The following is a 15,505-nucleotide window of genomic DNA, read 5'->3' as shown; positions in this document are numbered from 1 at the left end:
TTTGCTCCTGTGACATCTAAGGCTAGGCTACAGTCATGGCAGAAGTAAAAACAGTGGTAGGAACCACAATAAATGACTGACATAAATTTGACAATATGTCTGCTAAAAATTGTAAGAATTGTACATAACTAAATTTTTATTGCCCATCTCTTTTTATATTTCAGCTTTAAATTTATACTATTGTGTTAGAAAGCAAATGCAACATCCAAAAGTGAAAAATCAAAATGAGGCTAATGATTTTTTACTTCTTAACAAAAATCAGACTACAAAGACTTCAAATCATCTGAAGTACTTTCACAATCAGTTTCAAGTAGAAAATATCCCCATATTTGTGATTTCTATAAAACTGTATGTAGATCATCAAGCCATGTTAATATTAATGTGGTATTAATGTTAATAATAACAATGTTAATGTCAAACATTAATGATGTTTTTACTATGTAACATATTATTTTAATGATTCAAAAGCAGGATATTTTGCCAGAGTATTTAAATATGCTCTCATAACAAATAAACCCAATCCTGATTAAACACCCATCAGTGTACTTTTCTCAAAACTTAATTTTCTATGCTCTATTATCTAAGTCATGATAAGAGTTTGAGGGACAACTCTCTTTAATATCTTTCACTAAACTATACTGCTCCTTAAACCTAGAAGTTTTGAGGCTTAATTTGAATATTAATATCTATTCACTTTCTACACAAAAGAAAATTCCTACATACCCACTACAGTATTAGGAGACTCAGGAAGCAGGGAAATTTCTGTATTTAAATGCATTTCTTCTAACAGGATATTCTGATCATCTTGCAGTAGATTGTCTTGAAAACAAAATAAACACTTTTCTTATAAAGAGCTGAATCTGTCATTTGTTCACTAAACACTTGATAACTTAGTATGCAACGAGTTGTCAAGGGATATAAAAAAGAGTGAACCCTACTTAATTAGATTTGATTGGTTATATGGACTACCATGGGGTTTCCCTGATGGCTCAAATGGTAAAGAATCCACCTGCCAAGACAGGAGATGTGGGTTTGATCCCTGGATTGGGAAGCTTCCTTGGAGAAGGAAATGTTAACCAACTCCAGTATTCTTGCCCGGGAAATCCTATGGACAGAGGAGCCTGGTGGGCTTTAGTCCATGGGGTCACAGAAGAGTCGGACATGACTGAGCGACTAAACAACAATCTAGACTACAATATTTCATGCAGTAGGACATAAAATTTTATATATTTAATTTCCTTTCCTTTATTAAACATGTATTTTTAAGTGTTTAATGTCAGAAAATATTTACTAAACTATCAAGATAGTAGCCTTGTTACAAAGCCATGTTTAGACTTCAAATCAAGAAATAAAAGTTTTCAAACTCCTTTAGTGGAGATCTAAGGTAGAGCTACTATTTTTCATAGTTTTCAAATTTCAGTAAGTTTGCCATAACCAGCCTTTTATTGTAGATAATTAAAAAAAGATTTGATATATAAAGGTCAATATCATTATAATTAGGTACATTTAGACTTCCCAGTTTTGTCTATCATATTTCTATGATTACTTTACAGTAATATCATAATAAAATAATAATATGAAATGCTAGACAGATCCTTTAGAATAGCCGTCCCACAATTTTTGCTAAAGAAAATATTTCTAGTATATGATCTAGTATATTTTGTGAGGAGTACTCTAACCTCACTTCTTTCTCTCTAGAAACTAGAAATTTGTAAAAAGAAAAACAAGAACCTATATGATAAATGTATTTCACAACCTATATAATAAATGTGTCAAAGATGGCTATTTACTTAGATCTAGCCTAAATGTTTAAATATACTATAGACTTTGAAAACTTAGGTAAAAAATATTTTAATCTATATGACACAGAAGCGTATCTGAAATTTCTGTTTGTTGGAATAAATCTTCCAGTTTGTTATAGTAATTTGACTGAAACAAATATCCAGTTTCTATATGACCAGAGAGCATACCAATCATTTCTCCTGCAGCTCCTTCATCTCCAAATCCATCTCCACTGCCACAGAACAGAGATTTTTCTCCAGTGGGGCTTCCAGAACTATGTTCAAGTAAAAGACCACTGGAACTCAGCAATATGCTGTCATCAAATAAGCTATGTCTTCTGAGAATTTCAGGTTCTTCCCCTAAATAAATATATATCATTAATACTGAGTTAGTCATAGAAAAAATTTTAGGGTTAGAAGCTAGAATTTAGATATCATCTTGTATAGCTCCTCTCATTTTATAGATGAGAAAAATGAGATCTAAAAATTTACTTGAATTATTCAAAGAAGACAAACAGATGGCCAGTAGGCGCACAAAAAGATTCTCAACATCACTAATTATTAGAGAAATAAAAATCAAAACTACAATGAGGTACGACCTCACATTGTCAGAATGGCTGTCATTAAAAAGTCAACAAATACTTTCATTTGTAAAATGGATAGCTAATGAGAAGGTGTTGTACAACACAGGGAGTCCAGCCTGGAACTCTGTGATGACCTGTAGGAGTGGGATGGGTGGGGGCAGGGAGGCTCAAGATGGAGGGGATATATGTATATTTTGCCTGATTTGTGTTGTTGTACGGGGACTTCCCTGGTGGCTCAGATGGTAAAGACTCCGCCTGCAATGCAGGACACCTGGATTCGATCCCTGAGTTGGAAAGATCCTCTGGAGAAGGGAACGGCTACCCACTCCAGTATTCTGGCCTAGAGAATTCCATGGACTCTATAGTCCATGGGGTCGCAGAGTCAGACATGACTGAATGACTTTCAATTCACTTCACATCACCACCAACTCTTGTAGCCCTGGTGTCCTCATCTGTAAGCAGGTGTTTAGTGGCCTCTGAGCTCAGATAATCAGACTTTCATTTCCAGCTGCCCTACCTTGGACAAATGCTTCAATAACCATATCAACTTTCTAGAGGTGCTGTGAGGATGAAAGCAGACAGTTATTGTGGAGGTTAAGGGCAGTGCCCACACATTATCAGCACCCTTCCAAAAGGCTCCCTGGAATTCCCTGGTGGTCCAGTGGCTAGGACTCCATGGGCACCATGCAAGGGGCCTGGTTGGGCCATCCCTGATTGGGGAACTAAATACTGCATGCTGCAACTAAGATCTGGAGCAGCCAAATAAATAAATATTTACAAAATGCTACTTGGAACCCTGGTTCAGCCACTTACTAGCACCATGACGTTGGGGAAAATCACTTAAACCTCACTGTGCATAAAAATCTGTGCTTTGAGATTTGACAAACTCTTGGGAAGCATTTTCTGCCTCCTGCTGGTTGCGGATGCATTTTCCCTGCAAAAAGTTGTTAAGATGCTTGAAGAAGTGGTGGTTGGTTGGTGAGAGTTCAGGTGAATATGGTGGATGAGGCAAAACCTAATAAAGTTTTTGTTCAACTTTTGAGGTGTTGGTTGTGTGATATGTGGTCGGGCATTGTTGGGGAGAATAACTGTGTCCTTTCTGTTGACCAATGCCAGCTGTATGTGTTGAAGTTTTCGGTGCATCTCGTTTTTTTACTGAGCATACTTCTCAGATGTAATAGTTTCACCAGGATACAGAAAGCTGTGGCAGCAGGCCACCAAACAGTGACCACGACCTTTTTATGGTGCAAGTTTGACTCTGGGAAGTGCTTTGGAGCTTCTTCTTGGTCCAACCACTGAGCTAGTCATTGCCGGTTGTTGTATAAAATCCACTTTTCATCACACGTCACAATCTGATCGAGAAATGGTTCCTTGTTGCACAGACTAAGAGAAGATGACACTTCAAAATGATGATTTTTTTGATTTTCAGTCAGCTCATGAAGTACCAAGTTCATGAGGTACCCACTTACTGAGGTTTTCACCTTTCCAATTTGCTCCAAATGCTGAATGACCATAGCATGGTCAATGTTGAGTTCTTTGGCAACTTTTCACATAGCTGTATGAGGATCAGCTTCAGTGATTCTCTCAATTGTTGTTGTTCAGTTGCTTAGTTGTGTCCAACTCTTTGTGACCCCATGGACTGCAGCACAGCCATGGGGTGCAGGCTCCCCTGTCCTTCACTATCTCCCAGAGTTTGCACAAACTCATGTCCATTGAGTCGATGAAGCCATCCAACCATCTCACCCTCTGTTGCCCCCTTCTTCTCCTTCCATCAATCTTTCCCAGCATCAGGGTCTTTTCCAATGAGTCAGCTCTTTGCATCAAGTGACCAAAGTATTGGAGCTTCAGCTTCAGCATCCTCTCAGCTGGTCATTGTTAACCTCCAATGGCCAGCTTCTACGCTCCCCATCTTCACCTCATCTCATCTCCTCTGCAAAACTTCTTGAACCATCACTGCACTGTACATTCATTAGCAGTTTATAGGCCAAACATGTTGTTGATGTTGTGAGTTGTCTCCACCGATTTACAACCCATTTTGAACTCAAATAAGAAAATTGCTCTAATTTGCTTTTTCTGTCTAACATCATTTCCCTAGTCTAAAATAAGTATATAATAAAAAGCAAGTAATGTCATTAGCCAAAAAAAACCCCCACAAAGCAAGAAATGAGCATTAAAATGATGTATAACATAACCACATTTATTTAAGAATGTATGCCAATGTCAAACAGCAAAGTTCAACAACACAAAACTGCAATTACTTTCACACCAACCTAATACTCAGCCATTAAAAAAGAACAAAATAATGCCATTTGCAGCAACATGAATGAAACTAGAGATTATCATACTAAGTGAAGTAAGTCGGAAAAAGAAAGACATATGCCATGTGATATCATTTGTATGTGGAATCTAAAATATGGCTCAAATGAACCTACCTACAACACAAAAATAGACTCACAGATACAGAGATCAGACTTGTGGTTGCCAAGGGAAGAGAGAAGGAGAGGGATTGACTGGGAATTTAGGGTTGGTAGATGCAAACTATTAGACATTTAGAATGGATAAAACATTTAGAATGGATAAAAAACAAAGTCCTACTGTACAGCACAGGGCAGTACGTCCAATCTCCTGGGGTTAAATCGTAATGGAAAAGAATATATATATAAAAAAAGAAGAAGGTATATAAACGTAAGGGCTTCCCAGGTGGCTCAGTGGTAAAGAATCCACCTGCAATGCAGGAGATGTAGGTTTGATCCCTGGGTCAGGAAGATACCCAGAGAAGGAAATGGCAACTCACTCCAGCATTCTTGACTGAGAAATCCCACGGACAGAGGAGCCTGGCAGGCTACAGTCCATGTTGGGTGGCAAAAGAGTCAGACACAACTTAGCGATTAAACAACAAAAGTCTATATGTGTAAAACTGAGTCACTTTGCTATACAGCAGAGATTGGCACAACACTGTAAATCAACTATACTTCAATAAAAAAGAAAAACTTATTTGAATTATTCAAGTAATTTCATTCTGCTAATCAGTAAAGACCGGATTTCTAGTCTAATGTTTTTTCCCAATATAATGAGGAAAAACTGCCAAAATACTAGGATTGAGTTTTTAGTGGTGGAACAGTTTAATAACTTCCCAGAAAATTATTATTGGCAGTAGAATTATTTATTCTACTTTAGGTGGGTCATATCCTGCTTGATCAAGTATTATTTCATATTATTTCAAGGACATTGGAGCTTCAGTTGCTTAAGTTGTTAGTCCAAAATGCTGCTGCTGCTGCTAAGTCACTTTAGTCGTGTCCGACTCTGTGCAACCCCTGGACTGCAGCCCACCAGGCTCCTCTGTCCATGGGATTTTCCAGGTAAGAGTACTGGAGTGGGGTGCCATTGCCTTCTCTGTAGTCCAAAATGAGGGTTTGGAAAATAAGGAGTATGTTTGCCTTCTATATAATGGAAAAGTAGGTAGACTATTAAAGAAATGGCTTACAACATTGTTTAGTATTTATTGAATGACTAGATATTAGGCAATATGCTAGGGGTTGGAGATACTGCAGTAAGAAAGACAAAACAAGGTCAGCTGGGACTCCCCTGGTGGTCCAGTGGTTAAGAATTTTCCTGCCAATGCTGGGGACATGGGTTCAATCCCTGGTACAGGAAGATCCCACATGTGCAGCAACTAAGCCAAGCACCACAACTACTGAAGCCTGCACTCCCTACAGCCCATGCTCCACAACAAGAGAAGCCATCACAATGAGAAGCCTGTTCACCTCAACAAAGAGTAGCCCCTGCTTGTTATAACTAGAGAAAGCCTGCATGGCAACGAAGACCCAGTGCAGACAAAAATAAATAAATGAGCAAATGTGTGCACATGTCCAACTCTTTGCCACCCCGTGAAACTGCAGCCCTCCAGGTTCCTTTGTCCATGGGATTTTCATGACAAGAATACTGGAGGGGGTTGCCATGCCCTCCTCCTGGGGATCTTTTCAGTCCAGGGAACAAACCCGATTCTCCTGCATCTCCTGCATTGCAGCTGGATTCTTTACTGCTGAAATACCGGGGAAGCCCAAATAAGTAAATAAATCTTAAAAAAGAACACCTGGTAAGCTAACATAAGTTCAGTTCAGTTCAGTCACTCAGTCGTGTCCGACTCTTTGCGACCCCATGAATTGCAGCACGCCAGGCCTCCCTGTCCATTGCCAACTCCCAGAGTTCACCCAGACTCACGTCCATCGAGTCAGTGATGCCATCCATCCATCTCATCCTCTGTCATCCTCTTCTCCTCCTGCCCCCAATCCCTCCCAGCATCAGAGTCTTTTCCAATGAGTCAACTCTTCGCATGAGGTGGCCAAAGTACTGGAGTCTCAGCTTTAGCATCATTCCTTCCAAAGAAATCCCAGGGCTGATCTCCTTCAGGATGGACTGGTTGGATCTCCTTGCAGTCCAAGGGACTCTCAAGAGTCTTCTCCAACACCACAGTTCAAAAGCATCAATTCTTCGGCGCGCAGCCTTCTTCACAGTCCAGCTCTCACATCCATACATGACCACTGGAAAAACCATAGCCTTGACTAGACGAACCTTTATTGGCAAAGTAATGTCTCTGCTTTTGAATATGCTGTCTAGGTTGGTCATAACTTTCCTTCCAAGGAGTAAGCGTCTTTTAATTTCATGGCTGCAATCACCATCTGCAGTGATTTTGGAGCCCCCAAAAATAAAGTCTGACACTGTTTCCACTGTTTCCCCATCTATTTCCCATGAAGTGATGGGACCAGATGCCATGATCTTTGTTTTCTGAATGTTGAGCTTTAAGCCAACTTTTTCACTCTCCACTTTCACTTTCATCAGGAGGCTTTTTAGTTCTTCTTCACTTTCTGCCATAAGAGTGGTGTCATCTGCATATCTGAGGTTATTGATATTTCTCCCGGCAATCTTGATTCCAGCTTGTGCTTCTTCCAGCCCAGCGTTTCTCATGATGTACTCTGCATATAAGTTAAATAAGCAGGGTGACGATATACAGCCTTGACGTACTCCTTTTCCTATTTGGAACCAGTCTGTTGTTCCATGTCCAGTTCTAACTGTTGCTTCCTGACCTGCATACAGACTTCTCAAGAGGCAGATCAGGTGGTCTGGTATTCCTACCTCTTTCAGAATTTTCCAGTTTATTGTGATCCACACAGTCAAAGGCTTTGACATAGTCAATAAAGCAGAAATAGATGTTTTTCTGGAACTCTCTTGCTTTTTCCATGATCCAGCAGATGTTGGCAATTTGATCTCTGGTTCCTCTGCCTTTTCTAAAACCAGCTTGAACATCAGGAAGTTCACGGTTCACATATTGACGAAGCCTTGCTTGGAGAATTTTGAGCATTACTTTACTAGCATGTGAGATGAGTGCAATTGTGTGGTAGTTTGAGCATTCTTTGGCATTGTCTTTCTTTGGGATTGGAATGAAAACTGACCTTTTCCAGTCCTGTGGCCACTGCTGAGTTTTCCAAATTTGCTGGCATACTGAATGCAGCACTTTCACAGCATCATCTTTCAGGATTTGAAAGAGCTCAACTGGAATTCCATCACCTCCACTAGCTTTGTTCGTAGTGATGCTTTCTAAGGCCCACTTGACTTCACATTCCAGGATGTCTGGCTCTAGGTCAGTGATCACACCATCTGTGCATTATATTATGTAGTGAAGTGAAGTGAAGTCGCTCAGTCGTGTCCGACTCTTTGAGACCCCATGGACTGTAGCCCACCAGGCTCCTCTGTCCATGGGATTCTCCAGGCCAAGAATACTGGAGTGGGTTGCCATTTCTTTCTCCAGGGGATCTTCCCAACCCAGGGATCGAACCCAGGTCTCCTGCATTGCAGGCAGACGCTTTAACCTCTGAGCCACCAGAGAAGCCTGTAATAGTATCCTCTACTGTATATTATGTATCATGTAGTAGAGGATACTATTACAGTCGTCATTGTACAGACAAGGAAACATCCACAGAAAGGTTTTATAACTTGCCCACAGCCATACCCTAATAAGTGATAGAGCCAGGATCTGAACCCAGCAAAGATGGTCTTTGTATCAGTGTTAGAATTCTGCCAAAATGGAGACTTATGACAGAAAATTCTTAATACACTGACAGCAGCAGATAAAATGAACTAACTCCCTGCTTCAAACAGACCTGCTTCCAGATTGACTGTCAGTACATGCATATACCTTCCCTTTCTTGGGTTTGAGTCTCTTGGTCCAGAAGTCTTAACCTCAGAGATGAGAGTCTAGCAGTCCGAAATCCTAGAGGTTAGAGGTTGGTCCTCTCTTCCCTTCATCTAACAACCCACATTAATGCTAATTGATAAAGAAAATTATGAAATATCACTGGAAGACCTACATCTCTTCTAGAAAGAAAGAGGTAAAAAAGGCAACTTTCACTGCACTGGACTAAAGATTTGCTCAATAGAAGAGATTCTTTTCCAAAGAATTAAAAATATTGTTCTCATCTTCCAGGTACACCTTAGTAGCCTCCAAAATAAAAGTTTGTCTTGGTCAATACAACAATAAAATTTATGAACAGCACTATATTCTGAGCACTGAGCATCATGAGAACCTGAGATTACACCAAAAAATTAAGGAAACAGTCTTGGGGTCACTCTTATTTTATAATCCAGAGTAGGATGAAATTATATTAAACATTTCTTAGAGGACATTAGGTTTGAGCTAGTGTTTGAAGGAGAGAAAAGTTCCTTATTGGCAGAAAGTACTGAAGGAGAAAATAAAGGAAATAACTCTATGATGTTGCTAGTAATATCCAAATTTTATGAATAGGGCAGTAAGGCTCAGATGAGCTAGGTGATCTGCCCAATATCACCCAGCAAATCAACAGAGGAAGCTCAGATTCAAACCCAGGTCTGTCAGTCTACTCTGAAGATACTTTTCTTACCTTCTTGAACTGTAGAGGAAGACAGAACTGAGAACAATTAAATTGTATTGGGTGACTGGTAAGACATTTGCTTGACTGGAGCAAAAAGTCTGTATTAAGGTAAAATAAAGTTAATAGAATAAAGATGATGATAAACTGGTAGAGTGCCTTGAGGATAGGCAGAAGTATTTATCAGTTAGTTATAGGGACCCAAGGCACTTAAAAGAAATGTGACGTGAAAAACAAATGGAATTTGAGGACAATTGCTCCTGCACAGATGTATAAAATGTGGGAAGAGACTGAGAGACATGTCCAACTTTCTAAAAAAAAAAAATTGACACTGGAATGAAGCTTATAGAAAACATAGTTAAAAGTGATCCTAAAGTTTCAGGACTGAAGAGCATTTACAGGGAAATGTACATAGAGTGTCTTAGGCAGGAAGAACCATGATTAACTCTACCAATGTGTTAGATTTCAAGGTTTGGGGTAACAGCCAGTAAGAGATGTGTGCTACTCAAAGTAGGGTCTGTGGACGGTGATGATCCACAACAGAGTAAATATACAAATTAGAGGTAAATGTTTACAAAGTTTTAACATAACGTCATAGAGTAATTTTATGTATGTTGGCTCTAATAACAAAAACGTGAGGCTTATTATGTTGATTTAAAATTTTTTTAAGTTTTCTAGTAATTCATTTTATTATATTTTACAAAAGTATCACTCCATGACAGTTCAGAAATTGACAAAGTATAAAGTTGGTCCTTCGCCATAGCTCATTTGAGAAACACAGCTATAGATCATAAGAGTTATGGAAGAAGAGTCAGGATGAAAAGTGGAGGTTACGATGTAGCTCAAGCATTACTACCCTGACCACCCTCCTCCATCTAAGACAGGTTTAGGCCTTCCTTCTCCTATGCTTACTGCTTTGAGCATTAAGAAAATTGAAGATGAATATGACACAGATCTTACCCTCATGGAGTTTTCAGAATAATACAAGCCAATATAATAAATGTCATGATACAAGTCAGAGAGTGGTAAATGCCACAAAAAACAAATACTATAAAGTTAAATTACACCATATAACCTCAATTTGAAAATACATTAGTTTCTATTTCCCAATCAATGTATATTTAGTGTGTATTTCCTCCTCATTCCCAAGCTATTGTAAAACCTTGTTATTGATATCATATTTAAAAGAAATATATTTAAAAGACTCTGTATGCAGCACACATGTAAAGCCTTGTGTACATGTTAACTGTAACAACTGTTTATTTGTTTGTCTCTCTCCCAGCCTGAAGTTCCTTGAAGGCAGGAAATATTTCTTTAAACTCTGTATTGCCCAGCCTGTGATAGTATCTGACATATAGTAGATATTCAATAAATGGTTGTACACTGAGAAGGGAAATAAAGGTTAAGACTGAGTCTTGACATTTGACACCTATAGTAGAAAAAGGCAAAGATAAACTCATTGCAGGGATTAAATCTATATATCAAAAATTCATTCCACAGATAGTTCTACTGGCATAGAAGTAGCTTTGGCATTGTTTTATTTATACAACAAAAATGAAAATATAACTGATTATGACTTGTAGTTTTAATTTCTCAAATATTCTCACCAAAGCTTCCAGCGTGGAAAAGTAGATCATTGCCATAATCTTCTCTAAGTGTGATTTCTTCTGGTTTGCTTTGGTTCTGAATAGAGCATTCTGAAACATCAATAGAACTATGGAGAAATACAAGATTGAGGGAAACGTGAACAGAACACAGTGATTCTGAAGTATACTGAAAAACAAACAAAATCCTTTAAAAAACAGGTTTTATTACGAAAATAAAGAATTTGCTCAATAGTATTACTTACAAACATTAGTTTATTATACATGCATATCATCTTCAGGTTGTCAAATCCAACCAGCAATTCTCAATCCTTATTTTACTCACCATAATCAACAGCATTTGAAATAGATGTTCACTCCCTTCCTCATGGAACACGTTCTCCTCTTGACCTCTGCAATAACTACTGACCTCTGCTACACTCGTGTATCTTGATTTTCTTCCTGCCTCATTGGTTGCTCCTTTTCCATTTCCTTTATTAGTTCTTCCTCATCTCCCAGACTTATTAACTAATAGGAATGACTCAATATTCAGTCTTCAGATTGCTCTCGTCCCCCCACTTTCTCTCCTTCCTTCCCCTCTCTTTAAAATCTACACTTATTCCTTTAGGGATCTCTTATGACTTATGGTTAAAGTTCCATCCACATATTGAGAGAGTCAATTCCTAGGCAGGTTGATAAGAAGTCCAGGTTCCTGGAGGAGGAGAAAGGGGTCTAAGGCTCTCAAGGTGTAGATAGGGGTTTGGAACTCTCAAGGAGGAGGAAAGGACAAACTTTTTTTCTCTACATTCCTTAGTCTTAGTCACATAAAATGTTTTTTTCTTTAAGCCGGGAACTGATAATTACTCAGTTTAAACTCTGTACTAGGGATTATATAACAACAATGTATCCTGCTTGAGGACAGTTTCTCCTTCCTGAAAACCTTCTGACTAATCCTGATATCTTAAAATGTAAATTATGGAAGTGGGTCTAGTAGGATCTTTCTATTGTTAAATTCTAATCCTGTTATCCTAAAGTATAAATTGTGGGAGTGGGTCTGGTAAAATTTTCACAAACTTGAGACATTCTTTTGATTTATTATAATAATTAATTAAAAAGTATATAATTCCCTTGCTGAAGACTAGTGAGTGGGGCATTCTCGGCCCCCTTCTGATGGCTATGTCAGAAGGTTTCTCTGTCCCTTTTCACTTTAATAAAACTCTGCTATACAAAAGCTCTTGAGTGATCAAGCCTGGTCCCTGGTCCCGGAAGTTAAATCTTCTTCTTTGGAGATCACGAATCTGACACTGTTCACCGTAAGCTATCAATACTCACAACTCTCAAATTTATATATCCCATCAAATTTATATATCCCATCAAACATCTTTCCTGAATTTCAGATCCACATATTCAACTACCTACCTGCTGTCTTGGATGTGTAACAGTCATCTCAAAACTTATGTCCAAAACCTAATTTACTTTCCTTTACCTTGCCCCTTTAAGCTTGCCATTCTCTATGCTATGCTAAGTCACTTCAGTCGTGTCCGACTCTGTGCGACTCCATAGACAGCAGCCCACCAGGCTCCCCCATCCCTGGGATTCTCCAGGCAAGAACACTGGAGTGGGCTGCCATTTCCTTCTCCAATGCATGAAAGTGAAAAGTGAAAGTGAAGTCGCTCAGTAGCGTCCGACTCTTAGCGACCCCATGGATTGCAGCCTAACAGGCTCCTCCGTCCATGGGATTTTCCAAGCAAGAGTACTGGAGTCGGGTGCCATTGCCTTCTCCGTGCCATTCTCTAGTTATCCTAATTTTATCAAATGGATAACTCCATTCTCATACCAGAAATCATACAGTCAACCTCACTTCTCTCTTTCTCTTAAAGCCATATCCAATCCTTAGCAAACACCATCTGGGTAAAATGAAGACTAAAAGCTGATCACAGAGACTGCCATCTCTCATCTAATTTCTTACTGCAACAATTTTTTCACAGGCTCTGTGCTTCCTCCCTTTCCCCCTTATAGTAAGTAGCCAGAGGGAAGCATGTTGAAGTCAAGTCAGATCCATTCACTTAATCTGTTTAAAACCCTCCTGTGCTCCCCATCTGAGTACAAGTCCTTATTATAGCCCACAACACCCTCTATCATCTGCACCCCAGCTACTTCTCTGACCTCATATCCTACCACTTGGGCCTTTCATTTACTCCACTCCAGTCTCCTTGCCTCCTTGCTGTTCTTTGAACAGATCCAACACGCTCCGCCTTAGAGTTTTTTCATTTGATTTATGTGGAACTTTCTTTCCCACATTACTGAATAATTTGCTCCTTCATTTCTTTCAGGTTTCTGTTCTGAGCTTATCAGTAAAGCCTTTCTAGACCTTTCTGATACTTTATTTTCTGTTTCTCTCCATAATGTTGATCATCTCCTAGTATAGTCTGTATTTACTTGTTTGTTTTATTATCTGTCTCTCCCCAGCTAAAACACCAGGAACAGTGTTTTATTCATTGTTACCTCCTCAGTGCCTATAACAGTGCTTGGCATATGGAAGGCACTCAACAAATATTGAATGAATGACTGTGCTGTTAATACTGCAAACTATATTCAGCAAACATAATGATATATTTTTGGTGTTCTACTTTGAAATTTCACACTAAATTTAAGTCTTTGTCAACTACATGAGTAATTCAGCTATTAACTATGTTCTATTTGTATTCGTGAAATCTGAAAATGTAAACAATAAATTACCAGGAAAATCAAAAGGAAGGAAAAAAAATAAAATAATTTACTTCATAGTCAGGGTGTCAAAATCATGAAATTCTTCAGGCAATGTGATAGTACTGTATGCTGCTTCAAAACTCTCCTTTGGAAGGTCAACCAATCCTGAAAACGATAAAAAAAAAAAAGAAACAAATAAAAACCCCACATTCAATAAACTAAATCTCTACTTTCTCTCACTGGACTGTTAAGTCTCCTAACTCATTTCCCTGTATCTGCTTCTATCCCTCTTCAGTTCATTCTCTACGAAATGGCAAGAGTGATATATTAAATATGTAATTAGGTCAGATCACCCTCAAACTTAAAATGACTCAGTGACTTCCCTAGTGCACTTAAATAAAATTTAAATTTCTAAACAGGGCCCTGCACCCCTACAAAATCTATAGGCATGATCTAACAACACTTTGCGCTACTCACTCTACTCCAAACGTACAGGTCTTTTTGCTCTCTGAATGAGTCAAGCACTTTACTACCTCAAGACCTTTGTTCTTGCAGTTCCCTCTGCCCAGAATGCTATTCCTTTAGGGATGTCTTATATGGCTGGATACTTCTCATTCTTCAAGTCTAAGCTTAAATTCTATCTACTCAGAAATGCTTTTCCCAACTTGTCTAACTAAAATACATGTCTGTTATTTTCTGTGGTAGTACTCTTTATATTCCTTCATAGCACAATCTATAATTATTATAATAATTTTAAAAATATCTTTTTCATTATCTGATTTCCTCACTAGGCCAAAAGGGACACTGTCTTGTCTTTGTACACCAGAACCTAACATAGTGTTTCACACAAAGTATGAGCTCAATAAATATTTATGGAATATATAAGTGAACCACATTTGATATGATTATAACTCTGTCTAGGGGTTCTACAAATATTTTAAATAAAGAAAAAAAACAAACCTTGTCAATCTTGATTCACCAATACTAATTGAGGGAACACTATTTACATGGGACTGAGACAAGTACTATAAGTGATTCAGAAAATAAATATCACAAAGATATTGCCTTCAAGGAGCTTGCAGACTGGTGTGAGAGGCAAGGTCTGTACTTAAATAAACGTAATACAAGGTGGAAAATGATGAAAGTGGTAAAATTAAAATTAAATTAAAAGTTGAAGACATTCTATGTATGACACATATAAATCTTGAGCACTTTGGAATGCCTAGAGATTTTCTATAATATTTCATAAACAGTGTGCTACTTAAGAGTCTTCAGAATTCTGAAAACAATGACAATTATTGATACCTAGGTTCTATCAATACATTATTTCTAATTTATCTCATAAAGGCAAAAACAGATATGGCAAACAAAGAAACCCATTAAATCTGAATATCAGAGTTTCTTATACAACTGTGGTAGCTTTAAATATATTTCTTATACAACTGTGGTAGCTTTAAATATATTTCTTATACAACTGTGGTAGCTTTAAATATATTTCTTACGTAAATATGCAAGAACATTTCAAGTTTTTGAAAGTATAACCTCTTGCCGCAAACACAGTAAAAGAGCAAGGAAAATAATATAATTTGTTCTTAACCATGGAAACTAAGTTTCAGTCAAAAGGAAGTTTTCCATTCATTATACCCACCCTGGAATTATAGAGTATCAACAATTAAAAGAGCCCACCCAAACTAAAAATGCAAAAGGGAAAAAAAAACAAGTGAGACAAATCAATATCACACTTATACCTGGGCGAAATGTCATCTTCATTTTAAGCAAGGCTTCACTGCAATCTGCCAAAAGATATTTTGCCTTCCTATTATAGATTCGAACAACTCCTAAAAGAAGGTGTCCTGAAGTTCGCAGTGCAATTTTCACCTTTCAATAATTTTAAAAGTATTAGAATATTAAAAATTAGATTTATAAACTCTGTTCTTTGAAAATTA

At 38.0% G+C, this 15,505-nt stretch overlaps 1 protein-coding gene across 7 annotated transcripts in view; it reads right to left on the bottom strand.

The window, feature by feature from the left end:
* RAD21L1 (RAD21 cohesin complex component like 1) overlaps window positions 1-15,505 on the bottom strand; it is a 40,839-nt gene that overhangs the window by 20,782 nt on the left and 4,552 nt on the right. For 5 of the 7 annotated variants that reach the window (XM_025263726.2, XM_025263725.2, XM_025263729.2 and 2 more), the window contains exons 3-7: window positions 15,308-15,437; window positions 13,631-13,724; window positions 10,875-10,981; window positions 1,971-2,141; window positions 724-819 (exon numbers count right to left, since the gene is read on the bottom strand). In XM_025263726.2, the coding sequence (XP_025119511.1) occupies window positions 724-819; window positions 1,971-2,141; window positions 10,875-10,981; window positions 13,631-13,724; window positions 15,308-15,437 (598 nt within the window). The remainder of the gene's footprint in view (window positions 1-723; window positions 820-1,970; window positions 2,142-10,874; window positions 10,982-13,630; window positions 13,725-15,307; window positions 15,438-15,505) is intronic. The other 2 variants (XM_044927779.1, XM_044927780.1) reach the window with 2 other exon arrangements.

The sequence above is a fragment of the Bubalus bubalis genome, chromosome 14 (genome assembly GCF_019923935.1).
Source record: "Bubalus bubalis isolate 160015118507 breed Murrah chromosome 14, NDDB_SH_1, whole genome shotgun sequence".
NCBI lineage: Eukaryota > Metazoa > Chordata > Mammalia > Artiodactyla > Bovidae > Bubalus > Bubalus bubalis.
This window is presented reverse-complemented; position numbering and strand designations above follow the sequence as displayed.